The following is a 27,658-nucleotide window of genomic DNA, read 5'->3' as shown; positions in this document are numbered from 1 at the left end:
TATTTTTCAGTATGCTAGTGCTGTTTTTTAAAACTCAGAATTAAAAGAAATGTGGTTATATAATAGTAAGGGGTATTCTCAGACTGACAGAGTAAGATTAAAATCTTCTTTGTAATAATGTAATATTTTGAGAAATGTTTATAATAAGATTTTACAGGGTTTGCATTTTTCATAAAAATGGTGTGTTAACTATTTGCAAGTTAAGTAATACAGGGAATCTCATGTTGTATAATGGTCAGGGCAATTTTATTTTTTTCAGGCATCTGAATTGGGTCTATATATTTTTTGTCAATTTATCAATCTAAATTATTTGGAAGATGAAATTAATCTCATTTTAACATATCTTTTCATCTGCCTTTGAAAAACTAAGGGAGAGTCTTGAGGAAAAATACAGGAATATATGGAATAAATTTTTGCTTGGTAATTGATAATTTTATGTCAACTTTACTATCAAACAAAAAGATGCAATGACTGCTTTGAAAGAGACACAGCAGGACTGAAAAGACTTGAAACGCGCTACGTAGACAAGTTTGCATGTAAACGTTTGTGATCTAACACTTGGAGTATGATAGAAAAGGCTTAGGAAAACAACAGCTGTAATACCCATCGGTGTAATGTCTGCTTTCCCACTTTTACAGCAGTAGTGCTTAGAGCTCATTTCACATGACTGTACTTGTTCTGTGCTTGGAAAAATGTTGCAGTCATGGCACAAGCATCACCTTCTTCATAAGGGATGGTACAGTGAGCCATACTGAAAAGAGGTTTTCATTTCAATGTTGCAGTAGTAATGATCTTATTTGTATCAAATATATAATTGAAAACAAAAAACCTTTTAATAATAACTCGTTTTAAGCAGAGAGATATTTAAGAAGTAACTCACCAAATTGTATTAAAACTACAAGGATTTTCTCAGATATTTAGACAAAGGTTTCTTACTATTGAGTTATATGCATTGCGTTCTAGTGCTTCTGTCTGTTTCTTACTTTTGGAGCCCTAATTTTGTGCTTTACAATAATAAGATCCTGTTCTTCACTTAAATCGGGAGTGTCTCCATAAGGTTACAGAGTGGATTTTTTTCTCAGAATTTTAACTCTCAGCACCAGTCAACACCAGAGGGTGCCAAATACAACATGATATTCAAAAATTCCCAGTAAAATAGCGTTGTATACATAATACACCTTTTCTAAACATTGTTAGTTTGATCTCTCTCAGCCTTTTATTGTTTGCATGTTCATCACCATGATACTATAATACCAGAATACCCCTGGTTCTAGGTTTCCTTATAATGATAGCAACACATTCCTCTCTCCAGTGGCTGGCATTGTCAAAGAAAGATTTTCAAGTATGCAGATAAACTTTACTTAGCTACAGCAGCAATATATGTCATGTCCTTGTCCTGGCTTTAGTTCTGTGTGCAAGGGTCAGAGGCTGTGCTTTCTATTTCGATATGCCATGCTCTCAGCAAAGGAAGAAGTTAGTAAGAACTTTGGAAAGCATGTCACTCTTAGGCAAGACCCCATGGTGTAATTAATTTTACAGTTCCTTTATGTGATGTTTTTGTCCATGCTGAAGCTTTTAGCATCCACTCATGTTCCTCTCTTCAAGCTCATTTCCTCAAAGTCTGGCAGCTAGCATGCTTCAACACAAGGGAAACCAAAATGCAAATACAATTGATAGAGGTGCTTGCATTTTATGAGCTTAGAAATTTGACTTCAAGATATGAGATGTTGTGTCTTTGTTCCTTGGACTATAATATGTTCTGACTGAATGACATATATTTTTAGTTTGTTTTTACTTTCAAAAGATAAAGAATACCATGTCATATGGTCCCTACTGCTGAAGAACTGCAGTGTGTTTCTAAAGTTAGTTTTATTTCATCAACCAGCTAGGGGAAGATACGTGTATCGGGCTAAAGAATACTTTCAAACAGATTACTCATCAGACTCGAGTCAAAGAAAATCATTCAGCAGTTTACAAGCATTATAATGGTGGACTGGATTAGTGAATGTCCTCTGTGTGCGTGTGCATTTGGTTAAGTGCTCATAAAGAAGCAAATGCTTCTTTGTGTCTTCCTCTTTGGTCACGCTCAGTAATAAACTGAGTTCAAATAATAAACTGCTAAATCTAAATTTCTTGAAATCAACTGTTATTTTACTGTCCATGTTTTTTCTTCCTGCACCAGCAGCTGATTGCAATCACCAGTGCTAATGTTTAGACACTTACCTACCTGATTTGTTGCGCTGAAGATATGTATCTAAGTGCATTATTGGTTCCTGCAGTAAATTCCATCTCCAAATTGTGCAAGGATTGCATAACCTTTGCAGTGGATTATATGATTGAAATGATAATTAGATGCTAGTCTAAGAACTCTTTTTGTCATATAAAAGGGTTTCTGAAAAGAGGGAAAATAATCTAGTCACTGTTGGAGGAGACTTTTCTGTATATTTTTAATGAAAGGCCTGTCACTATTTGTGGATTAGTGTCATCAGATTAATGCTGCTTTAACTGTGTCTAATCTCATTTCATTCAAGCATCAGGGAATTAAAAAAAATAAAATCAATGTATCATAGGTTTGTTTAGAAATAAAGTGGGGTTAGCAAATCGGTAAACATCAGTTCATCATGTTTAATTAGCTAATAGATTTTCTGAAGATGTTAAGCAGGATCTGAACTAGCAAATGCATGTAGGCTTATTAATTTATAGGGAAGTTCTGTTGTGGAAACTGGAAACTTTAAATCTGACTATTTTATGTCTCACTTTTTTTTTAATTTAATACAAATTAGATGAAAGTTTGTCTATATGTTTTCAGTAGCTCCTTCAATAATGTGGAGTGTTTCTTTTAGTCCCCTTCCACCAAGCTATGAAATTGAAAAGATTAATATTTGCCTCCTTCTTTGGATCATTTGCAGGAAATAAAAGATCATAAGCAACTGAGAAATTCCTTTACATATCAATATATCAAATGCAAATCAAGTGAACTTTGCGGTGTTAGAGCAGTGACCTTCAAGCAGACTCTGAGTCAAGAATTTCTGTTTTCAAGGCTTCTCATTCTTGCTGAGTATTTTCCTGGCATGATGTATGGATCTTTTGTGGTGTGTTGTTTGCTGGAGGCTGAATGAAGGCCCTCTGGCTCATTTATCCCACTGTCTGTCTCACTTGGGATTTGAACTATGTTGCCAGAAAAGAAAGTCTGGTGGTCTCACTTTCAATTCTAATCCCCTCATCATTAGGCTTGCTATAGCAGTTCCCTGTTGCATGACTATTTTTTCAACTATAGAACCCAGTGGTAGTTCTGGAGAGGCAGTAAAAGTTGAATGGTTTTGAACAATAGCTAACATTTACTGAATATTATATGGTTGTGCTTTTGAAGCTCTCCATCATCATAAACATTTTGTATCTTAGAATGAGAAAAAGATTTGTATTTTTAATAATTTAATAATATGCTGTCGTTCTTTTTTTCAGTTTGGTTGATCTGTTTTTGTATTATCCTTCTCTCAAACAGTTGAAATTAGGGCTATCTGGTATTTTATTGTAACACTGATCTAAAAGGTGTAGTAGAGTGAAAAGTATTGTGGGTTGTTTGGGGGTTTTTTGGGGAGTGGGGTGTTTATAGGTTGTTCTTGTTTTTAAAAAAAAGGACTCAGTTTGTATGCAGGCAGATAACATTTAAGAAGAAAAATACTGTTATTCAATATAACTGTCTTGATTTCCAAATCAAGGAAATAGGAATTTCCTTGGAATAGATCATGGCTTTTTTGTTTGTTACATATAAGACAGGTTGATAAGAGTTTATACATAATTATTAAAAGGATTTTCTTTAAAAATTATAAATTTTCATTTATAATTAGACCCAAGAGGGGGCAATTTCAGTATGACTGTTGAAATTGCACACTGTTTCAGGTTTAAATTGTATATTTTCAGTATAAGTACACTGATTTGAATGTGAAGTTCATTTTGCAGATCCACAAATAGGGGTAAACATTTAATCTGGTGCACATTTTATAAATGGAGTAAGGAACAAACTCCATTTCAAACATTCTTTAGTGGAAATACAGAAGACATTTTTGTAGTAAAGAATGATCTTTTGTGCAATTATCTTTAACTGAATTACATCACAGAATTGCCTTGTATTTATTAGTCTCCTGTTAGGTCTGGATAGCTTTCTAAGAAAATAATGTAACAGAATTTTGACAGAATGGACTTTTTAGACATAGTTTTTGGGAGAACAGAATAAATTATTTAAAAAATTTTCTTTCTTGAATTAATTTATCAAATATCTATATATAGTATAGTTGGTAACTTTATTAATTGATGTTATTAGAGTAAACGGTTACTAGTAACATTAAAGAAAACCTATTATTACTTACCATAATGTTTGAGAATTTTTTTTTTGTTAAAGTTCCCCAAAATATCACTATGGTTCTATGGAATGTGTGAGCTGGCTGGGGCATCGCTACACCTTACACTACTGACTGACAGCTGAGGTAAATGTCTCAATCTGAGAAGAATAGATAGGAGCATCAACGAAATTGGCACATAAGAATATATGGAAAGCCTGACATTCATCTGTAGGAGGGCAGTTGCTATTAGTGGACTCTAACACTGGTCATGGAATAGCTGCATCAGTTCTCTAAAATGGTAACTGAATATATTCCATTCTGTTGAGATCTTCTCTGTTGATCTCTGTAACAGTACCTATTTTCTCCAGAATGAGACATATCTAGGACTTTGGACTTTGGAATAATAACTATTTAGATACTAAATACCAAAATTATTTTTAGAAATATCGAACCCTACTCCAGAATCACTAACTTTCACTGGCATCTCTGATGCCTGTCTTCTAGAGGTCTTATGTACCCATATCTTCAAGGACTGTGATTTCTTCTTTAGAAATCAAGTCTGATTGTTTTACTTTCATCTCTAAACAACTCACAAAACTTAAAATCCAGTTATGGCTTCAGCTTTTTTCTGAACTTGCTGCTGCTTTATTGCATTGGCAAAGGACCTTAAACCAATTACTTAAAGCAATTGTAAAATGGAATAGCTCATTGTTCTGGAAAATGTTAAGTGGTGAAAATCCATTGAAAATACAGTGGACATAATATCACCTGGAAAAAGTGGTGGTTTCTTTACAAAGTTTCTGAAACTTTGAGGTTTCATTACACAGTTAAAAGATTAAAAATGGGGAGATTCTTAATCCTAAATTTCACTGTCAAGGAGTGGATTGATCTATTTTAGACAGATCTGTTATTTTTAAATCTGTGATGCATCTGCTTGTCTGAAACTCAGTTGTATTTCAGCAGTATACTCTCCTATCTCTTACCCTACATCACAAGTTTTAAAAAATCCCATACCTTGGCTGTTAACTCTCCCTTAAGACCTGACAAAATAAAGCTAATTAAAAAACTGCCTTGCAGAAGGCATCACTTTATAGGGATTCAGTCAAAAGATGGCATACCAACTGATATAATTCAAGTATGGAGGTTTTTTTAACAATGGGGAGAAAAAATGTTTATTTTAAAAAATGGAAACCTATTATCTAGCCAAGTGTTGATCTACTTCTAGAGCAATTAACATGTTTACAGACTCTTCCACTAGTAAAACTGCACTATTGCTCATGTAATGGTGGGGGGAAAAAAAAACAAGGAAAATTCTAGTCAGTCTTGCGTGTCAGTTTTCTTTCTAATCGTGCTTTACTGCAGGCTTTCAGATCTTGTTTTGGTCTGTGCTAGGTTCCTTTTCTCTAGTCTCTTTACTCTCTTTACAAACTTCAGCTTAAAATTTTCTCGATGTCCTTTCATCTGGCTGGTTTTAGCTTCTGTTCTTCTTTCTCTTTACTGCATCTTACATTTCTCTGTGCCTTTCTTATTAATACAGAGCTTATTTCCTACTTTTTGAAAATACTTTTAGAAAGACTTCTCTAGAAGTGGAGGAGTCTATGGACCTGTAAGAGGGAAAGTGAAAAGTAAAAGGATAAGATGGTTTGAGGAGAGGGATAAAATAGGGTTGTTTAGGTATACTTAGAGAATGACTTCAGAAAAAATGCAGTAAAATGATAAAAGATCAAAATTAGCAAAAACAGTTTAGGAAAGCTCTCACATTGCTCTGTCCATGAAGTCTGAGGACCATCAATGATCTCTAAAATTTCAGTGAAGGAAAGAAGGGCTCTCAGTGATTTCTCATACAGATAGGAGGCAGAAATCTTCGAGTCCAGTGTTCTTGACTGGTGTTTTGCTGTCTTTCTGTGTACAAGTCTGTTTATACACCCATGCCCAGCTGTGTCACTAGAACTGAAAGCAGAAAATTTCCTTATAATATTCAATATCTTATGGAAATATTTCTTAATATTGTAGCTTAATATACTTGTGAGATGTTAATATAGTCGTCTCACAACTACACTCTACAGACTGGTGTACTTCTTTAATCAGATTTCTGGATGCATCAGTTAATGTTAGCATGACTTTTAAGGTTAACATGGATACTTGTGCTAATAAACTTCAGGTTTTACAATACAATGCTATACTGTCAGTCTTGAAACCTGGTTACCCTCTTGTTCCAAGAGAGAACAGATCCTCCCCCACAGTGAGTCTAATCTAGGTTCACTTTGAAAGCCTATTTAACAAGACCTCCAAGGACAGGAGATGAGCTAGGTTCTGGTTTAGTTTCATTTTGTGGAATATGACTGTTGATGGACAAGTCTGTGTTACTTTTGCATGCAGATTTACTATTGTATTGTAAACGCTTAGAATGTCTTTGAAATAGGTGGAGTATAAATGAAGAAAAATGTATCAAAGGAGAGCTGCTTTTACTACTGTGCAGAGTTGTAAATAAGCTGTTTCTGTCTTCTGCTCTTCTAATGAGAATACTAAGGCTTCAGACAGAGGAAAAGTTTGATGGGTCTTTAAAAGCACTGAAGCACTCCTTTCAGGTTGTACTTGATAGAGCATAAAATTTGTGATGAGGAATTTATCTGGTAATTGCAAGATTACAGACTTGACATCATCAAAGGCAAAGCAGTACTTCAGGTGGAAGCCCAGTGCTTCACCTGCAATGCATTGGGATTTTAATGCAAGCTAAGATACCCTTGTGTCACTCAACAGGTGTTCAGATATTGGTGTAAATTCAGGGCCTGGCTGAAGCAATAAGCTTTCCTCTGAATCACAGCTGAGTTACACTTGAGAACTAAAGTTCTATTTGATGCTGTCCTATATTGCAGCTGTATGGATTATCCTGTCTCTGCATGTAGATTGCTACATAATATGGTGAGGCAAGGCTGGAGAACCTTCTGATGGAGAGGCTCAGTACACAATACAGTACTGATTGAAGCTTGTTAGGAGGAATGCTGCAGTACAGAAGTCAACAGGTAAGGAAACCTTAGTGGTGGTGACCGAGAAATCAGTAGAATCCAGCCTACATTTAAAGGTGATTCATGGCTTGAATGAAGTAGCACTGCATCAAGAGGAGTAGGAGGGAAACAGGAAGGCACTGGAAACAAATCCTGTGGGCTATCTGCAGAGATCAGTAAAACTGTTGTGTAGACAGATTTAGTAAAGCATGAAGTTTGCTACCACAAAATTAATCAAAAATACTTTGAACAAATTTGAATTGTCATCACAAGTTTAGACTGGTTTAGCATTTTGTGTTATCTAATTGTGGTGGGTTTTATCTGGCTCTAGGAATCCTGGCACTGCCTTTAGCATATCTTCAAAGGGAAAGAAAATAGTTCTTTGTTTATCAGACTTGCCCTGTATTCACAAAAATACAACTGGTAGCATTTTTGCAAGTAAACTCAGTTGACTTAAAAAATTTCCTGACTCACCACCAATGTCTTCTCCAACTAGAACCCAAGTATCTTAACATTTCAGCTAGCTAGCTCCTTGGGTCCAAAGGTGTAGTAGAAAACAAGCTATTGGTTTTTGTACATGTGATCAGATGCTAGAATTTAGTAAGTAAAGGATCTGTCTGACTCAGAGGCAGATTGACTTACTAAGAAGGTTGATGAGATTATGACCCATACTGCCCTTTATGGTTGAGCTCCCCATAAAGCCGCTTCTGAACTGATGCAATTTTTAGTGCAAGTTTTCATGATACTCCGACATTTTTTTTATTGCTAGCTGTCTCAATGCAAGTTACCTAGTCTTGTGAGTTCTAGCCCTAAATATCACATGTGTAAGAACATACAGTTTAGAAGAGGGAGAGAACATCTATCTAAAATTAAAATAGAATTTAGGTTAAACACATATTTGTTCCTGTGCTCTCTAGATCATTCTCACTGAATGCAATAGTTTATTTTAATAAAAACCTGCTTAGTTAGACTCAAGGGTCTAAGGATGACCTTAAGGGTCTTTTCCAACCTATGTGATTCTATGATTACTAATCATCGTTAGGAAATGCACTCTTTCTTTTCCTGTGTAATTATAAATTGATTAAAAAGAAACAAATCAGCAAGTGATTTTACTTTCTGAGGGGACTGAATTTACAACGAAATTATTTTTCATTTAAAAATTAATTATTTCTGTTATTGTGCAGCTTTATGAAATCTATCTGGAGGTAGCAGCTTGTGTGTTATGTGCTGCTCTAACCCCCTAAACAGTTCTTATCACTTCATTATCTTTGCTGGGTAACCAGACATTTTTAAGCAGTAGATATTTTTGCCATTCACTTGCTTTAGAAATAATACCAGGAATTTTTGGAACAAAATATCATTTGCTATGATATCAGTTTTCTATGTTTTATAAGGAAGAAATATTTTTTTCAAAGTAATTTAATTTACTGTAAAAAGTTACAAAATAAGCCTTTTGTGTTAAATGAAAGCACCATGTCTTAGTAGGACATGTATTTTTTCTGTTCCCTTACATATATGTATTTTTTTATATATATATCTTATTGTTAGGTATATTTTATCACTAGGATTCTGTTGGTTTTGTGAGATTCAGTTACCTGGAACAGTTATACTCCAGGTAATCAATATGAAATGTTTTATCTAGTGTCTTTCCATCTTAATCCATTAAAATAAATAAAAGTAATTTACACTGTGGGTTGTGCTTGAAATTGTAAAATAAATAGGGAAATGTACCAGACATGGCTTTGCAGCTTGGAGTACTAGACTGATGAGTAGGAGTGAGAGGCAGAGGGAAGGCAGGAAGACACAATTCCTGTTGTTAACTACACAGTTCAGAAATTTATAGCAGCCAAGCAGTAAGACTGTGCATATGTGAGAGCACAGGCAGGCTGCAGAGTAGAGAGCACAAAGACTACCAAGCTGTTGCAGAAAAGGGGAAACCAAGTTCTGATAAACTGAGACTTTGGTTCTAATCCATTTCAATGGAAGATCAGCTGAGTTTACTCAAACCCTCTTTAACAGTATCTTAAACTAAAAAGATTGATTTAGCACTGGTGTGATGAGTGCCAACACAGTCCTTTGTTTTGTTATGCTGCCATAAACTGCAATATAGGGGCATAATGAACCAACTTGAAGAGAGCATGTGTTTGTCTATTGGCCATAATTTATCAAACACACACCTGTGCTCTATTTTTGTTATTACTGCTGCCAGTTTGATTCTTATCACAAGTCTAATTTGGTAGATTAGGTAGTAAATTCCTAGAGTTAATTGTTCATGTGACTACCTCAGCCTTTCAAAAAAAGTTACATCATTTGTAGAACAACTTGAAGGAAAGACCTAAATTTACCATAAAAGCTCAAGCACCAGAAGGCAAATAAAAAGCATGTTATTATTAAACAAAAAACTGTGGGGCTTGATTCAGGAGTACAGGGTGTATGAGTGGCCTTATTAAAAAAATACAACAATCCTACTATTTCCTTCCCATTCTGAAGGGCAAAAGAGGTGAAGATGAATCTATTCTATGATAAAACATTTCAGAAACCTATTGTAGTAGTAACTAGTAGTTAAAGAACTTGAGACAAACTCTTTGCTTGAGTGATCCTGGATCTGCACATTTCTTTAAAAGGCATGCTCTGCAGGGGGGCAGTCATTTTCTTTTTGTAAAAGAGAACCATTTCACATATCCAGTTTAATGTTTGATCATGTAAACAGTAGATTTGGTGCAATGGAGGTAAGTAACTTCTGGGTTGATACGGCTGAGGAATTGAATGGAGACGGACTAGAATGCTTTAAATTGGATTAGTCTACAGTAAAATGTTATCTGTAATTTCATTTTTTCTTGATCCCCTCTCCCCACAGAGAGCTTAGTATGCTAGTTTTAACCAGATTTCTGATTATATGGCATATGCATTTACAGTCTGTTACTGTTGGGTGGTTCATTATAGGCTCTGGCTGTTCAAACTGAGAAGCAGCTGTAGAGTGTTTTCAACAATGCTCAAGTTCAGCATTGCACTGACACTTAATGCTGCTTGTGATTGGCTTCAGGTGCAGGTAGAATTAATTCCCATCTAGCTACAAAAAAAACCACATAGACATACAGAAGGAAAGCCTTACTAGGCTGTAGTGATCAACACTTTATGTTGAAGTGCTTGATGATCTTAGTTCTATTTATTTATTTAACTAGAGTCTGCATCATGTAAATATTGTTACAGTTAGCCCTAGTCTTCAAAATGTCTGCTAAGTTGCATGTACTGAATAAATTTGGAGATTTGTACTAGTCTTTTCTGGTGATGCTAGGTTCATTAATACTTGATCACCTGATTGCCATCAGGTCACCTGCCAGGGCAAATCTGACCTGCATCAAGCATGAACGTTTACCGTTTCCATCAATCAGTAAATATACACAGTACACTAGTCATGTTAACTTCGGCCAGTTGTGGGAGGATGAACTAGTTTGGGCATAGAGTTAGGGAATTGCCAATGTGCTAGATCAAGTATTGTCAAGTCTGCAAGAGAAAAGTGACACTTTCAAAATTCTTTCAACCAATTTGCACTAGTGGAGCAGGTTTGTGCCAGACCTGCACTCCAAGCGAAATGCAAGAACATCTGCACGAAATCAGACCAAAAGTATATCAGTCTCTTCATAAGACAAGGTTATGCTTATGAAAATGTTGTAAAAACATAAATATACAGGGATACTTATTACCCCAGGGTATCACCACAGCTATTGGTAGTTCATTTTGTAAGGATTTTCAGAAATTTTGGTGGTCTCTGTGTCTTTGTTTTAAATAGTTTTTGATTTTGTTGTTTTGTTTCCCTAGCACATACTGTATTTTAAAGTCAATCATACTTTGCTGCCCACAACATCTGTGACAGTATGTTCCCATTGAATAGGATTGCATGAAAAATTTCTCCTTCTGTTTTAGAGCTTCTGTTTAATAATTAAAAACATGTTGATGTTATGAAGTAGACAAAGTTGCACTTCCATCATAGAAGGAAGGTAAACGAAGGGTGGTTGGTCTATGCCTTTCATAAGAGCAATGAGCCACTGTTTTAGTTGTTTCTTGTAAGCTACTGGTGATAGATATTAGCTACCTACCAACTGAAAATACCTGGTCTGAAGTCTGACAGAAGGGTAAAGTAACTCAGTGTTTGTGGTATTATTTGTGAAAATTGTGGAAAACAGAACTGTATCACAAGGGGGAACCCAAATAGATATATTCTATACAACTGAATTACTCTGAACACAATAGTCTGAGCAGATGTTAAGGCACATACTTTAATTAGCTGTGAATGATAGTCTGCTCTGTGGTTACTGAGTTGCTGAGTCAGTATGTATTTAAATCCGGATTGGTATTTTGTAGACTCTTTACGTAAACATTGGCCAGAACAGCACATGTAAGTTGAGTCGTGTTTTGTGTTTGTTTCTCTGTAGTCTGTAATAGATTTGCTAAATGTTGGACTGTCCTAAAACTCCAGGTTAGAAGTGTCACTTCAGTGCCTAGCCTGCCAACAATAGTTATGCTAATTGTTTCTTTTCAAATAATTCAGTATCCTTACAGCTTTCGCAACAATTTTTCAAAATTTTACCCAAAATATTTTGATTATGGTAGCTTAAAACAATGATTTGAACAAGGGAACGCAAAGCAAATCACAGATTAAAATAAATGAGTGAGAGTATTGATAGTCTGCTCAGTACATTGTGTGATACTGCATATTCTTGCTAGCTCTGTCTGCTCTGAGCTATTATTGTAAAAACCACTCCTCTAGGTTCAGGCTGAACAGCATGTGTAATGTCTGTGACAGTTTGAGCCCTTGGAGATGGAACTGGTTGAACAGAGTAGTCTATTCAGATAAATGTAGGGGATTCATTCACATGGAAATCATTCCTGGCACGGTTGATGCAAAGTATGAGTGAAAGAGGAAACAAAAAAGGAGCCACAGAGGGCTGCACTCCCAGCACCACCAGTAAATCAGCAGAGCTTCATTGTTCACCATTCATGTAAGTTACTTTACATCACATCTGTCTCGCTCGAAGTTTTAAGAGGTAGTGCTGAGACATAGTCCTACAGTAAAAGATTACTTTAAACTAATTTGAAACCTGATTCTCATTTATGTGTAAAAGTAAAACATGTTGTGCCATTATAGCAGCAAACTCTAAACTGATTTTTATCTCTCTTTAAAAGCCCATACATATTTTTCTGTAGTGCTGAAAAGTTGGATGAGTTTAGTTTAAATCAGTACAGAAGGTAGAAAAAATGCAGAGCTAGCCGGTACAAGCAAAAGTCTGATATACCTAGGAAATCTGTATTCTTCTGAATTTTTCTATCAGATATGCTTCCACTAGGAGGAGTTGTCATCATATGCTTACACTGTAAGAGTATTGGACTTGTGCTTTAATTAACTCATTTGGTGCAAAATGCCGTTACTTATAGTTACAATGTGAAGTATCTATAAAGTAAACCTGTATCTGACTCGCTGCTTGTACTTTCTGCTAATTGGTATCAATATAAATATGAAGGGAAGCTTGTGGCTTGTGATATCTTAATATGCAAACTTATGTTTGTCATTTGTATTTAGGGCTAAAATTGAGTGCATTTCCTAGAGATTACAACTTATTTTTAATGTTATGTTTTCCATAGAATATTGTGATAACTTGAGAATTTCAGTTTTAAGTTATGTTTTAATAGTCACAGTTAAGGGAGAAGCTCGAAATGAAATATCTGGATGTCTAGAAAGCCCAAGAAAGAGGCAAGAGGGGAAAGAGTTAAATCTCATATGTGCACAGTCAGGATTTTTTTGTTTAAGGCTTATGTCACAAATACCGATTATGACTTTAAAACGGTGGTTTAGAGGTTCTAATTGGACATACTTTCATTTGCATTTAAATTCAATGTAATGCAGTTACTGATTGGATTTAAGTGCTTCCTTTGATCTGTTTTGCCACTCGGGTGTTGCAAGACAGTGGTACACTTGGTGGCACACAGTTTTGCTTTGTTTCTCATACTATTTTCCAATACTCATCTCTTTTCATCAAATCATGAAATATGATTCTAGTAAAATGTGTGTTTTGGTAGTTTTTCAGCAATACAGCTACTGCATAGACTCCTGTGGGGTAAGGAGTCGGACACCTTAATCAAGCCTGTCCTTTAATTAAGGGGTCTGCTTAGGATGTGTACCAACTTGGTATGTTTAAAAGACTTTCAGATTGTTCTAGAACAAAAGAAAACAGATGTTTAAACCTCTTGGGTATCACAAACCAGAACTGAAATTTTATATGCAGTTTTATTATTTTTTATTGTTTAAGAGTCTTGATTTTTGCACTGAATCAAACAGCTACAGTGACTTAGTGCTGCCGCTCTCCAGCTGTCTTCCCCATCCCTTTGCTGTAGTTGTTTCCACAACACAGTTGGCAGAAATGAGAAAGTTTATGCCTCATTTGCTTTCTTTCACAGTCCAAGATGGATTAAAAGTGTATATGTTTACATGGAGACTGGGATCTGCATGGCAGAGGAGTCAGTAACCTGCAGCAGAATTTGAGAGGGAATTTAATGTCTCGGATTTGCACTTTCATTGTTTGACCATCATTGCTTGCTTTTTGTGCCAGCACCAGCTTTTCTGTGGTTATACAGTGAAGGAAATAAGAGACCTGATTTGACTTGAAATAACAAACCCTTCCTCTGGGTCATTTTCTTTGCCAGATCAAGTCTCTAATCCCCTTCACTGAATGGTCAAGCAAATGCTAGTGCTGGCACAGCAAAGAAACCATTGCAGGGGAGAAAAAAAGCACTTCGAGTTGAAGGCTGGTAATAGATGGTAGCTACCTAAACTGGCTTCAACAGTGCTGCCACCAGACATATTCACATCTCATGAAAGCACAGTAACTAAACATGCTATAGATATAAGAACTGTAAGAAACTTGTTAGATAAAACTACAAGAAAATTGATCTTTTGCAATATTTTAAGTGCACATCTGGTATAGACAAGGTATTTCCACGTTTATGGATGACAAATCTCCACGTTTTATGCGGACAGTACAAGTAAATACCAGCTTAGGAGTTTTTGCTATATTCCAGAGTCTTGGTTGAATTAATTTTAATGATGTCTGGGTAGAAGAAAAAGGAAAAAGAGATTAAACACAAATAAAAAATCTGTATCAGCCAAAGACCTTGGGCAATTTGTTTTGGTTTGATCCAAAACATATTTTACTACTCAAGTTTTTTGATTTGTGCTGAAGTAAAAAACCTCTTTACTTGCCTCTACAGCACAGATGGCAAAATTGAAAATGCAAATATATTTATAAATTTTTTGAGAATGTTATACAACCTCACAGTAGTTCAACAGTTTGTCAGCCATTACTATATACTGTCAGCAGCATGGTATGCACTGTGCAAATTACTAGTGCCTTTGGAGTGGCCTCATTTATTTGCTTAGCAGATAATTAGCATGCTGGTTGCTTTGAATCTACCAGTTTACCCCAAATTACTTAAAACCCCGGTATTTGCATTCTCCATACATACAAATGCATTTAGTTTAAATAGCCAGTGTGACTCATTGCACAGGAATGTCAGTCTTTGGATCTATTTTAAATTGGAGATCTAAAAGATAAATTCTCTGTAATTTCTTCTATATTTCAGTAAAAATCGCCACCAATTAAAATAATACACTGGAAAAAAGTATGATGAAATTTCAGCTGTGCAATACTATTTATGAAAAACTTATGTTTTTTATAATAAAGCTAACTGTAGCTAACACCTTGTTAGCTCTAACAGATAACATGTGCACTGAAGGTTCACGTTCAGTAATTTGTCCTTTGAGTTTTCTTTCTTCTGTTCAGTTAATATCTCCCAGCACAGTATGAGATTATTGAAATGAAGAAAGTACATTAGATAACTGGTTTGACATATTTTAGAAACTGCTAATTACTATTACCTATGCTCTTTGACAACTACATATTTTAACTGTAAGACTGCATGTTTTTTCCTTTTTGTAGTATGTACAATACTAGAAAGGAGTTAACTAAGTAGATTCCTTATGTTCTTTTTGTACCTTCTCATGCTCCCTTTCTGACATGCCCACCACCCCCCTTGCCCCGTATACTTCCAGATTTTTTCTGAGGTCTGTTTAGTTGCCTGTTCCACTTCCATCGCATGCTGCCTCATGGAAATAGCTTCACCTCATATTTTCTCCTTTTCCAGTACTGTGATAGCACCTTTTACTACTGTTTTAACTCTGCATGCTTACGTGATACTGAGAATAATTGTATGTCAACAGCTGATTCATAAAGTGAAGGTGGTATTAATAGTTTAGGTCCAGACTGTATGCATATAATTAGTTTCAAAGAGAATTAAGTATGTATTTCACTTCACAAGGCCACAGATTTTGTGAATGTAAATTGTTGTCTTAAGTAAAATAATTGGATCATTCACAATTTTTTCCATGTTTTTCCTCCTCTTGTATATTTCTTCATGTTATAAAAGGGATTTATCAGAAGTACTACTTTGACTAGTTTTATTTCTTTGCTTTATTTTGTTAAACCATCATAATTGTAAGAACGTTAACTTTTTTTTTACATTATGTTCTTATGCCCTCGACAATATGGGTTTGTACATAGGTCACATGCCCACTTACGACACTTTCTTATATGGGTAATTATTCCCTTGTAAGATGCTTTTTGATGGAAGCCTAGAGATGGGATCTGACTGTAGTAATTATTACATGATGAGTAGTTGTTGCCTGTTGTTCCTTTTCATGTAGAGTTAGCCAAATCTTAAAGGTTTTGCATATTGTTCCTATCTGAAGAAAAAAAAAAACAGTGGTAGCTTATCTTTGCTGTTTACATGCAATGTACCGAGCTCTGTTTCTGTAAATACAAGAGGATTGACACAGTAGGGGAAACAGGTTTTTTTAGTCAGTTTCCCAATCCTTTCAGCCACAGTCCTTGGCCCAAAAGGTGCTTTCACTGGACTGTCTAGTGCGCAGTGACAGGATTTGTTTGACCAGTGTCTGACGCTTTGATTCTGCTGATGGATTGCTTTTCAGGTATTTCTGCTGCTTCTGCCTCTTGCCCTGTCTTCCAGATGCCCTTCCCTTTTTGCTAGCAGAAAAGATGGAGATGGCTTTATAATATGCCATCTACAATATGTTTTGATCAGTGTGTTACCAGCCTGTCACCTTATTAGATTAGGAGAACCATGCTCAATTCTTAACTAGAAAATTTCTGGGTTTTATTTAAGGCAGTAGGCTAGGGCAAGCCTCACAGAAATTATGGCAGTTTACTGTTACTGTATTAACAAATCCTGAAGAAGAAAGTTACTTTTCTCACTAAGATGTTATCACTGCCACAGAGATGAAACAAGCTTTGGGTCATTCACTGGTATCTTCTGACTTTCCCATTCTGCATTTAGTATTCCTTATACAGAACAGTCAGCTTCTGAGATTTTTCAAAAATACACACATTTGTTGTCTTAAACTGTACTAATGACAGCATGCTTCACACTTGGCAAATCATTTAAAGAAGAGAGAGGAGGAATAGAAATACAACCTGGGCTGCAAAAGAAAACATAGTTCTTTTGTATTAAGGTGGTAAAATCTCTGGGAGGTGGCATCACAAGCGTGATGACCACTTCCAGTTTTTCTAGTTTTTCATTGTACTGCATTCAGAAACTGATACTCCAATGGCAGAAACTTTCTGCCATTCAAACATGAATTGCCATAGAACATTCAAGAAATAACTGTCTAAATTGCTTAGTTACGCATAAATAGTTAAGATGTGATCAGCAAAGAGAGCAGACCTTTGGTCAGTGGTATTATTTAGTGCCACACTATAGAACTTGAGACATACAGAACGTTGTACAGGGAGGTCAGCTTTATTGAGGCTGTAATTTAGAGAGTTTGTTGATTTCCCTGATGTCAGAGGAAAATAAAGGTGCATCTGAAAATGAAAGTACATCTGAGTACATCTGAAAACAAAACTGATGGACCCTTGATTCAAGGGAGCTAGTTAGGAAGGCACACCCAGTTCAAGTGATTAAAATCCTTAAGAAAACTCTTACTCTGCGCATGTCCAATAAATCAACTTTTCACAATTAATTATTGTGTCGCAGCAGGAGGCTAGACTTAATTTGGAAGTACAATACAAGTCCATTTTGCTGAATTATAAAAGGCACAATAAAAGAAATTACTTACCGGATGAGATGAAATTGCTGGCTCTGCTAACTCACTGGAGGAACTCTGGTGAGAATGGGATTACACCATGATACATGGCTTGCTCCTTGTCATATTACAGCCTGAATCCCTGAGGGGGACTGACAAAGAAGGATGAATTGTTGTTCCTGGAATACTTACTATATCCACACCGTGATTTGGAGTCACTCAGACTTTGTGTCTTTGTAATACACACATAACCACTCTGCAAAAATTACAGTGAAGCTCATTTGATGAAAGCACAGCTGTGAATTAAGAATCTGATATTACATATCACTTAGTTTCTGTTTGGAGCATAACAAGCCAACATCATCATCTTTTGATAGTTCTGCGATATTGTGATAGAGGAAAGAAGAAAACTAATTATCAGTGTAGTAAAGCAGTGCAGTATTGAACAGTTGGATTTAAAAGCTATATAGAACATCTTTCTCAGTGCTTTTGCTTCAGATATTCCCCAATATGTATGACTGCCACTGTGAGCATGTTTTTAAGATAATACAGGAAAGCACTCCAAAAATAAAAGCTAAGTTCTGTTCAGTAGATCAGAGTGCCACTGTAGGAACCTCCCATTATTACCTGTTTGATAACTTTTTGGCAGCAACTTCCTTTCATAAAAGCCTCTGAACTGGTGTTCAGAAACAGAACTGTACAAAACCCAGGTAGGATTTGAATTGTTTATTTTGATGTTAAAAACCTGAAATTTTATAAAAGAGGTGAGTAATACTGCAAGACCTTCCACATAAGGATTTCAGAATACTCAAACTTCACTTTTAAGCTTGTTAAGTAATAACAGAAGAAAAAGTCTCACTGAATAAATAGAAGCAAGTCATGGAGCAACCATGGTTTTATCACATAAAAATATGGTGATCTGACTAAACCTATGAATATCTCATTATTGCAGGAAACCTAAGCTGTACAGGAAGTGACTGTTTAGAATGGGTAAATAGAACATAGATCTTGTATCGCCCTCCAATAGATGCTGTCATATATCGGTTTCCTTCCTTCCTGTGGAAATGAAGGATATTCATTTTTCAGTGGGGAAAAAAATATGTGCCCAACATCTGCCACACACCTTGCTGGTGTGTTCATAATTGTATTTTGGATGTTAGAAAAATGGCATTACTTTACTTGCCCTAAGCAAGAGTTGGTCCTATTTTCACAAATAAAAATAAATAGTGTAAAAGTAGAATAATAGTAGGAAACGCCCTTTGCCTAAAATCAGTTCTCGTAATGATATATTTAGGGTCTTTTACAATTTATTTTGTAATTCCATCTTAGTCTTAACCTTGATCAGGCTCTGAATATATCTCATGTTCTGACCACTAGGTTGTACCCTGCATTCAATCAACAGTGTAATATTGGCTAAATAAGAGATGTTTGAGTTAATGTTTCTCTTCCCTTTCTTCACCAAAACTACCATTAGCAGAAGCATCAGAAAGGCAATTAGTTACCTTGTGTGAGAAAGGAGATTTTTTTTTTTTTTTCCCCTTCCTTCATCTCTAGGAAAAAAGTTTTCATTAAAACAGTAGGGAAAAATTTACAGAGCTGTCAAAAAGCACTTAATAGCACATAAAACTATGCCATAAAATAATCACATTCAAAGGTGTAAGTGCAACATATTTGAAAACAATGCATCTTGTATCTCTTAGTATCTCATTGTATAAAGTTAACATTATTTTCTGCTTGCACTTGAATTTCCTTTGTATGGGGGTTTGGAGACAGAGAGATTATTGGTGGGGGTTTTTTTGTTTTGTTTGGTATAAATTAATAACAGAGCAAATTCAGACAGCCAAGTAAGATTAGATAGCCACTGTTTATCACTATATTGATAAAGAGAATGTTGCTCTGTGGAATTCTAGGATTCCTTTCGTGCTTAGTGTAGAATTTATCTTTGCTCTGGAATGATAAGTGTGGTGACTCTCCACCAGTTCTTGTAGATATTTTTTAATTGTCATGTATTAGCATGGAAGCTAAGTATTCAAAATGAAATATAGAATTTGTACTCTTCAAAAATACATAGTGAAGTTGTTGAACAGGTTTGAAAACAAGTTCCTTTATGACAACAAAATTAAAGTCTGTGACTGAATTAGAAGTGTATGAACCAGAAAAGAGCTATTTGTCTATGGTTTTACTAATGTTCTAACCAGCTAGCTGTGTTTTCCTTTTATCTCTGAAAATCACACGCCTTTCATGCTGACCATCTTGCAATCTGAAAGTACCTGTTGAAAGCAAGCCAATAAATGAGAAAGATTTCAGTGGCTGAGCTTGTCCTCGCCTCACATAAGAATGTTCTCTGTGGCTTTAACATTCCTCAAATAAATTCTTTTGTGGTGTGTCCATTAAATGTTGAGATTTTCTGATCGATGTTACTCCACAAGATGATCTTAGTTACTGTAATACCATCATTCTTTAGATGTATACTTGTCATCCATATCCTGCAATACTTTCACAATAAAAAAAAACTTGCAATAAAGCAAGTAATATAGCAGAGTATTCCAGTGGCAGATAGAGGAATTTCACAATGTGATTTGTAAATTATCAGGTTCATTCATTAATAGATCATAAAGTGACAAATTCCAGGATTACAGCCTCCACGGTGTAATGGTGTATGTGTCTCTGAAGTGCAACCATTTTGACTTGTTTCCAAGGTAGACCAACTGAGGCAGAACTCAATAGTGACTTGCAAAACAATGTTTAGTTCAAAACATTGTGTGTCTTACTAATGGTATTGTTCTAACTTAAATGCTTTTAAAATATCTTTGGGAATGTATTGTACTTTAACACAGGTAATACTGCTACTATGGCCTACTTTTCTGCAGGACAGTATTTTTGGTTTTGCAATTTGTATTTAAAGAAAAAGAAAAGCTTCAACATTTTTCTAGTGTTCCAAGAACTATAAAAATGCTAAATAGCTTTCTCTATCTAACAGAAAACAACACTGGCTCTTTGCTGACCATAACATGTCAGCCTTTAGGCAGCTTCTTGTCATGTGTTCAGAGTAGACAGATGTGTTGGAACAAGTGGTTTGTGGCTGGAAAGTCATAATTCCAGTTGATTTATACAGAGCTAATAAGCAAGTACTTTTTCTGAAGTATAGGTGAGAGGAGAATCTTCAAATAAAAAAAGTATTTAAAATGTATGATTAAAGACGCTGCATGTCTGAACATGAATATTTCCTGCTCCTGGCATCATTGCTCTGATAGGAAATGTTCAAGTCACAAGTTACAGATTTAGAATTGGGCATCCTTGAATTTATTTAGGATATGCTCAAACTTGCAAATAGAAATCTTTTCACAAGCTCAGCAATTCTTTGGAAGCTCAAGTACTTGTTTATGTAGATCTTGCGTAACTGCTTACACAGAGCACTGATGTTGGGAGAATATTTTATGTGTGTATCTTTGTCTTTCTACGTCTGTCATGTCCATCTTAATGTCTATCTTTTATTTCAATTTAGCAACTGTTAAAATGTAACAAAAAGTATTTTTATTTATGGATAACCCAAATTCAGATGGCATCATGATGGAGACCAAACTGTAACAATCTCTTAAGTTGCTTTTCTTGTAGAAATATTCCATTACAGGTTGACTTTAGCTATGTTCACGTTTCCGACACAGACCACTGAATCTTTTTTCATTTTGACTGTCTTACAAAATATGCAATTTCATTCACTTCTTTCATATTCCTACACATAACACTGTTCCTTTTCCAGTTTCTCTTCATTTTATAATGTAAGAATGGCATTATCACTGAATGAGCATACTGAGGAACATTCTCTTGAATACAAAGGCTGAGTATTATTTAACTGATATTACAGTATTGAGTGACTCTTATTCATCTTCTAAAACAGTGGTTCTCAACTTGTGGTCCATGTATCCTTGGGGGCCTGCAGTGTCATCACAGCGGGTCTGCGAAGGCTTAAAGTAGGGATGGGGAACATCCAGCCCAGAAACATTTCATCTGGCCCACAGCAAGTGGAAATCATTTCAATAAAGATATTATAGTAGGAGTGTGTTCATTAACAGATTATTTCTCCTTCTCTCCAAATCTGAAGACCCTTCATGAGAAAATTGAAATAAATATTTGATGAAGTCTAGTGCTTTAAATCTTGAATTAAGTCTTGGTGGTCCACCACCACAAAAGGTATTTAAAGGGAGTCCATGGTGAAGGAAAGTTTGGGAACTCCTGCTCTAAAAGATTAATTCAGCTGTGAGAACTAGACAAAATACAGTCTTCAACATTCCCTGTTTGTATGAGGATTACAGTGAAACAGTGAATTAAATGTAATAATCTTAATGCATAGATAACTGCTTATTACCAAGCATCCAAGGGAGTATGAATCTCTTTGGCTCTAATGGTAGAACTTCCATACTATTAAGTGCTTTCTTAGTTCTTCAGTCATTTAACATTCCTAAGCAGTAGTATTGGGGTTTTGGTTTTGTTTTTCAGAGTCAAAGGTGTTGTGAAGTGAGAGAGTAGTTAATGAAGTATCTATCCATTTCTAACTGGCTGATCCAGCTTGGTCTTGCAGAATATTGCACACTCTTTAGGCAGTGTGATGGAATAGAGGTAAGAACTGGCTTTTTCAATAAAATTCTTGAGAAAATGTCATGCAAGATGATACAATGCAAGTGATTAATGTTCTATGATATGATGTTGGAGCAAAAACCCTAAAGGCTGATGGTTTGCTTTTGTCTTAGGAAAGGGGAAAATAAAACCAATGTCTTTTGTAACTGTATACTAAAACTCAGAGAAATAGTCACTTACTGGTGAGCTAGATAAAATTAACATTTTACTATATTAGTCATGGCTGTCTCAGATTGTAACAAATGGGCATGTTCACCAGAACAAGGGCACATAGATAACTTCTATTCTGCGAAAGTTAACAAATAAGTTCCTTCCTTAAAATTCAGAACTAGATAAAATACAAACACACATGCCAATTGTTACATGAAGTTGTTTATAGGTAAATGGATACTGTGTGGCTTAGGAATAATCTTCTCCGCTGAGCAAATACCACATTACAGAAGAACCTTATGTCAGTCATCTTGAAGATCCATAGACATTTATTTAGGAATTCTTAGGAAGCCCTTTTCACATAGGTCTTGATCAAAGTTTCTTCTTTATTGGCCATTTTGTGTTTTCAGTTTTTATCATCCATGTACAAATTTATTGACATATACAAACTATATCATCAATTAAATACTGCTTTGACATGTTTTAATTCTGTCTCGTATTCCTAATTCAGAAAATAAATGTAAAAACTACAGTTGAATATTCTCATCAACTGAAAATATCCTCAGATTCACTTTGAAACAAATTTTTTACAATATTTTTTTTGGTGACTAATCAAATTTTCATGAAGTGGCACTAAAGTTTTTCAAATTGGCTTTTGTGTCACATCTGTGCTGCTTCTATACCAGAGTTCTTAGTGAGTGTCATGATAATCTCATAATCCAAGCAAAATAAAAATTTTTTAAAGGATTTTAAATTTAAGCAGAATTTGTCACAGCTAGGAAAAGGACAGCATTTTCTACTTTCCCAAATGAACTCAGTCAGTAAGACTTAGAAGCATGTTGAAAAATGTTATTATGTAATTCACACTACCATTGTAATGTATAAGACCAGTATAGAACCATGGGACAGCTGTTTTGACAGTCAACAAACAAAAAAAACCCTGCAGCAAAGATAGTTTTGCTGGAGTGCAAAACTTAAAAATAGACTTAGTGCATCATTCTGGATACAATGGACTTTTTTTTTTTTAAAGTTCAAGGCCATGAGTCAGAAATTCAGTTCTGCAGTATCGTAGATTACAAGTTTTATATCATTTCATAGTTCCTCAGCCAAACAGTATTTTCCTGAAACAAAACTTTGAGAAAATCCTGACTTACCTTGACTTCACATACTTACATACTTACTAGCCTGCTTAATACTAGACATACACTGAAGAACCATGTTGAACAAAGCTTTTGAGTTCTTGAAAGTCTAAGTAATTGCCTTTGATGTCTTCTACTTTTAAAAATAATTACTAATAACTGTTTACGTTGGGGTTTTTATCTCTGCAGTAGAAGGTATTATTACATCCATTTTGTTGAGGACAGTGAAGCACAGTTTCTTGAATTAAATTGTCTTAGCTAAGTAGTAAGCTCATGGCAGTATCAGACAGTTCTTGAGTTTCAGTCAACTGCTCTAGCCAGTTCTTAAGCCAGAGCAGAAAGTGTTTATGATCTTGAATTAAGAAGGAATACTTCAGTGTGGGAGACTTTCTGACAAATAAAATTTCCATATATTAGTGTTGTCTGCTGAAAAATGCAGCAAGTTATTTTAAAGCTACAAAAAAAAACCAAACTAAAATGTGTTATAAAATATATAAAAGCTCCCAATGTGTTACCCTGAAAATATGCTGTTCAGTACTGGAGTTAACACCAACCCTGTTTGTGTTCTTCCTTATAAGGTTTTTGCTAAAGTTTGAAGAGCAGGCATACTGCATTTGTACTTCTTTGTGTGTGGTTTTTCTTCAAGGGTCATTTTGGGGTTTGGCGGGGAGGGTGTTGGGGTTTTTTTGAGAGAAGCAGAGGGAGCCTCTGTCACTGTTGCGAAAGCTGAACAATGCTTTCTGCTGAAATGTGAATTTGTCATCAGTACTAATTTTTGTATTTTGGTAAACCTAGAAATGTGTAAATTAAGAGTAAGAATTATTCAAGTCCCTTCTTTCATGTCATTAGGTTCATATGAAGTAATATTTAAGAAACATGACATTTTCAGGCACAGCTAAATTTCCCTAACAGCTTTTGAAACATTATAGCTAGTGATGTAAAAAATTGAGGCTTTCAGCAATTAGAGGACTACTCAGTCTAAATCAAAGAATGTCATGCTTTTGAAGTAGTTTTAGTTTGAAAGAAAGATTTTTAAATGACAACTTCAAAAACAGTGTCTCGCTTAAGAGTAGAAATTCTGTGTCACTTGTCTTATTTACACAGTGAAACAATGTTATTTTGTATTTTAGGGTCCCAGGCCTGACTTGTCAAATCTCCATTAGAAAAGGCCACTTTTAGTGCCAGTAACAAGATAGAGTACATCCTATGGATTTATCTTTATCTGATTTACAGTGAAAATACAGAACAGTGAAAATAAAAAGAAATACATTTGATCATAAATTTTCTGCTTTGAATGTGTTTTCTTTTTGCTCCAAAAGATGTCATCATCAAATGAAATTTTGTACTTACTTATAAATCAACATCAAATTGAAATTTTGTACTGAGTTTTAAAGCCTTGAGTTATTTAGCAGCTTATTTTGAAAATAAAGTAGTAATGATTTTGTGGAGAGAAAGGGAAATAAGAGAACAGTTCAGGTTTGATTACCCAAATGCATTATCTGGAAATTGATGTTCTTTGAAATAGCGTCACAACCCAGGTTACCTATTGATTACAATGAATATACTCTTGATTATCGAAAACCTTCCTTTACAATATTTTTATGCCCCTTAGTTCACTGAGATTTATCTTCCTTCCTTGCAAGCTTAAGTGCAATTGGCATACTAGCACTTTGGTTGGGGTTTTTTTATTCAAAGGAGTCATAGCTTTTAGAAACTCTACAGCAATCTTGACCAGTTTTATTTAGAGAAAAAATTTAGAGACAAATTAATTGTCTAAAAGAAAAATTCTTGATCCCTTCAATGACATAGCTTATCATGACAGAGGGGCTTCATATAACACATAAATATACTTACGTTTGCTATTACATAACTTACAGTATCAGAAACAGCAAACCTGTCTGAAAGAAATTTGAATTCTCCTGGACTAATAGGTATAGTATATTCCTTACTCTGGCATTTACTACAGGACTTACTCCATCTTACAGAAGTTGATCTTGGAAAAATGGGAATTGAAAATCAAGTCCACAGAACACATCATTTCCAATATTCTGCTGCTTCAGGAGCTAGAAAAAAAGAGAGGTAAGATTTCCATTTTATTTCCTGAATACTATGAAGAGAATGAGTTAAGGCAACACAAGCTTTCCTGTCACAAAGAGGTCAAAAACTAATACTCTGATTCAGCCTAGGATACTGTCCAGAGTACAGATCACGGGGTCCTTTACATGGACAATAAGAAGAATAGCTAAACATTAATCTTTTGTCAGGTTTTAAAAAAATAATAGAACCTGTACTTTTTTTAGAATTTGTCAGAAAAGGCTCTGCTTTCATTCCACTTTCTATTGCTCTCACAGTCTTCATCTTAACAAGATGCAGTACTGGTGGAAGACTGTGTTATAAATGTCATCCTCACTTGGAAAGATCATATCAAAAGGTCTAAACCAAGCTGGTTTGTGTACATGTCACCTCACCCCTAGTGAGGAGAGAGGAAGAGTGCTTATACAGACAGTTCTGACCCTGCTTTTCCATTCGGGACTTTGCTATGAATTAAGACTTGATCACCACATCTTTTGTGACTTTTTATGATGCTTTTATCAGTTCAGTAACAAAATTCAGCTCAAGTCCGTGAGTGTTGGAACAAGCCCTCTAAAACATTCCATTCTGAGTGGAAGGATATGGTGAGATGTTATGCAACTATGACTTATTGTACAGGGTATTTTGAGAACAGTTAACAAGGTAACAAGGTACGAGTATTATGCAGTCTGACCAATAATTCTGAAGATCACTGCCTAAGGCTTCTACAAATTTAATGTGAAGCAGTGACCTACTTGGCTAACATTCCTAGTTTTATCTTCTCTTGGTCAACATACAAAGACTTTTGGAGGATGTACAGAAAATTAGTATTCACAAAATGTGTTTAGCTACCTTAACTTTTCAAAAGAAACTAGAACTGGTTGTGTACAAGTAGATTGGTATATTTTCTCTGTGTATTCTGAGGAGTTCAAAATTGGTTTAGCAATTACGTAACTTTTATAGTTCATTGGTTTAACTTTCTTAAAATATGAATATAAATATGACATTTTTGTAGCTGCTACTGTGAGAAGATTAGGAAATTATTCAACTTGATTACTGCAGTGAAACTAGATGTATTTCAAACAGAATCTATTTTCATGTGGCGTTGGGACTGCATTTTGTAACGTTTTCAGTTACTGAAGTGAGGAATATATTACAGTTCTCATGTAACATTTTTTCCAAGGAAAAAACTGAAATGTGAACTGTCATTCACATGTTGAATTGATTTATAGATAGTTATGTAACATTTCAATTGACTCATTGGAATGTTCCAAATTCTATTAATATTAGCTACATCTCGTGATCGTTCAGCTTCAGACATGTTGAGCCAAATCTGATCTTGCTGTAGTGCTAGTGATTTCAGTGATTTTGAATATGAGTCAAATGTTTTATCTCCAAACTGGAGTGTGTATGATTTTTTGACCTTCGGGCATATGTCTTGCAAGGTGACAGCTTGATGCCATTTGTTTCTTGGTTTTTTGGCACTTAAGTGCTAGAAATCCTTAAGCTCAGTTCTAGTAAGGCTAGTGGTGGTTCAGATTTTTATGGTCATTTATCTTGGTGAACAATGTTTTTGTTCACTCTCTGGTTTTGGCTGATGAAAATAATTAAGAGTATAATTGAATTATGTGCTTGAAAAAAGAGCCCAATTGATCTCTGAGTTGTTCTGTTTACACCAGGATATTTACATCCTAGATAGCTTTGCCTATTGTATTAAATAATTGTAGGAAGGCTGCAAAACAGATCGGTTCAGTCAGTCATACATGCGTGCAGACTGTTTTGTTTTCATAGTAGGGACTAATGGTTATCTAGTCTCCAGCCTATTATGACATGGTTTTGTTTTGTGTCTGTCTTTGACAGAGTGCTATGTCTAGGAGCAAAGTGCCTAATCAGTTACACTGAAATGCTTGTTTTCCAGCACTGAACTGTACTGAAGTCAGACATTGGAAAAAACATTTAAAAAAAAAATCTTCCATTCTATTCAATAAATACTAATATCCTATTAAGGTACTTACCAGTACAAAGCAAAAGCTGTATTATTCTGTTGCTGTTATTTTGAGCTTTAAACAGCAGCATTGTATTTGTTGCTGGTTCAACAGTTTCCAGACAGTGCTTGATGTGATAAGTCAGTTTAATATGCAAGCATTTTCACAAGGCTAATTTCAT

General features: G+C 35.1%; 1 protein-coding gene across 1 annotated transcript in view; it reads left to right on the top strand.

The window, feature by feature from the left end:
- BCAR3 (BCAR3 adaptor protein, NSP family member) overlaps nucleotides 1-27,658 on the top strand; it is a 113,459-nt gene that overhangs the window by 15,613 nt on the left and 70,188 nt on the right. The window contains 3 exon segments of the mRNA XM_074906581.1: nucleotides 21,996-22,115; nucleotides 25,389-25,456; nucleotides 25,458-25,501. Of these exon segments, the coding sequence (XP_074762682.1) occupies nucleotides 22,029-22,115; nucleotides 25,389-25,456; nucleotides 25,458-25,501 (199 nt within the window). The 5' untranslated portion in view covers nucleotides 21,996-22,028.

Source organism: Athene noctua, chromosome 5 (genome assembly GCF_965140245.1).
Source record: "Athene noctua chromosome 5, bAthNoc1.hap1.1, whole genome shotgun sequence".
Lineage (NCBI taxonomy): Eukaryota > Metazoa > Chordata > Aves > Strigiformes > Strigidae > Athene > Athene noctua.
This window is presented reverse-complemented; position numbering and strand designations above follow the sequence as displayed.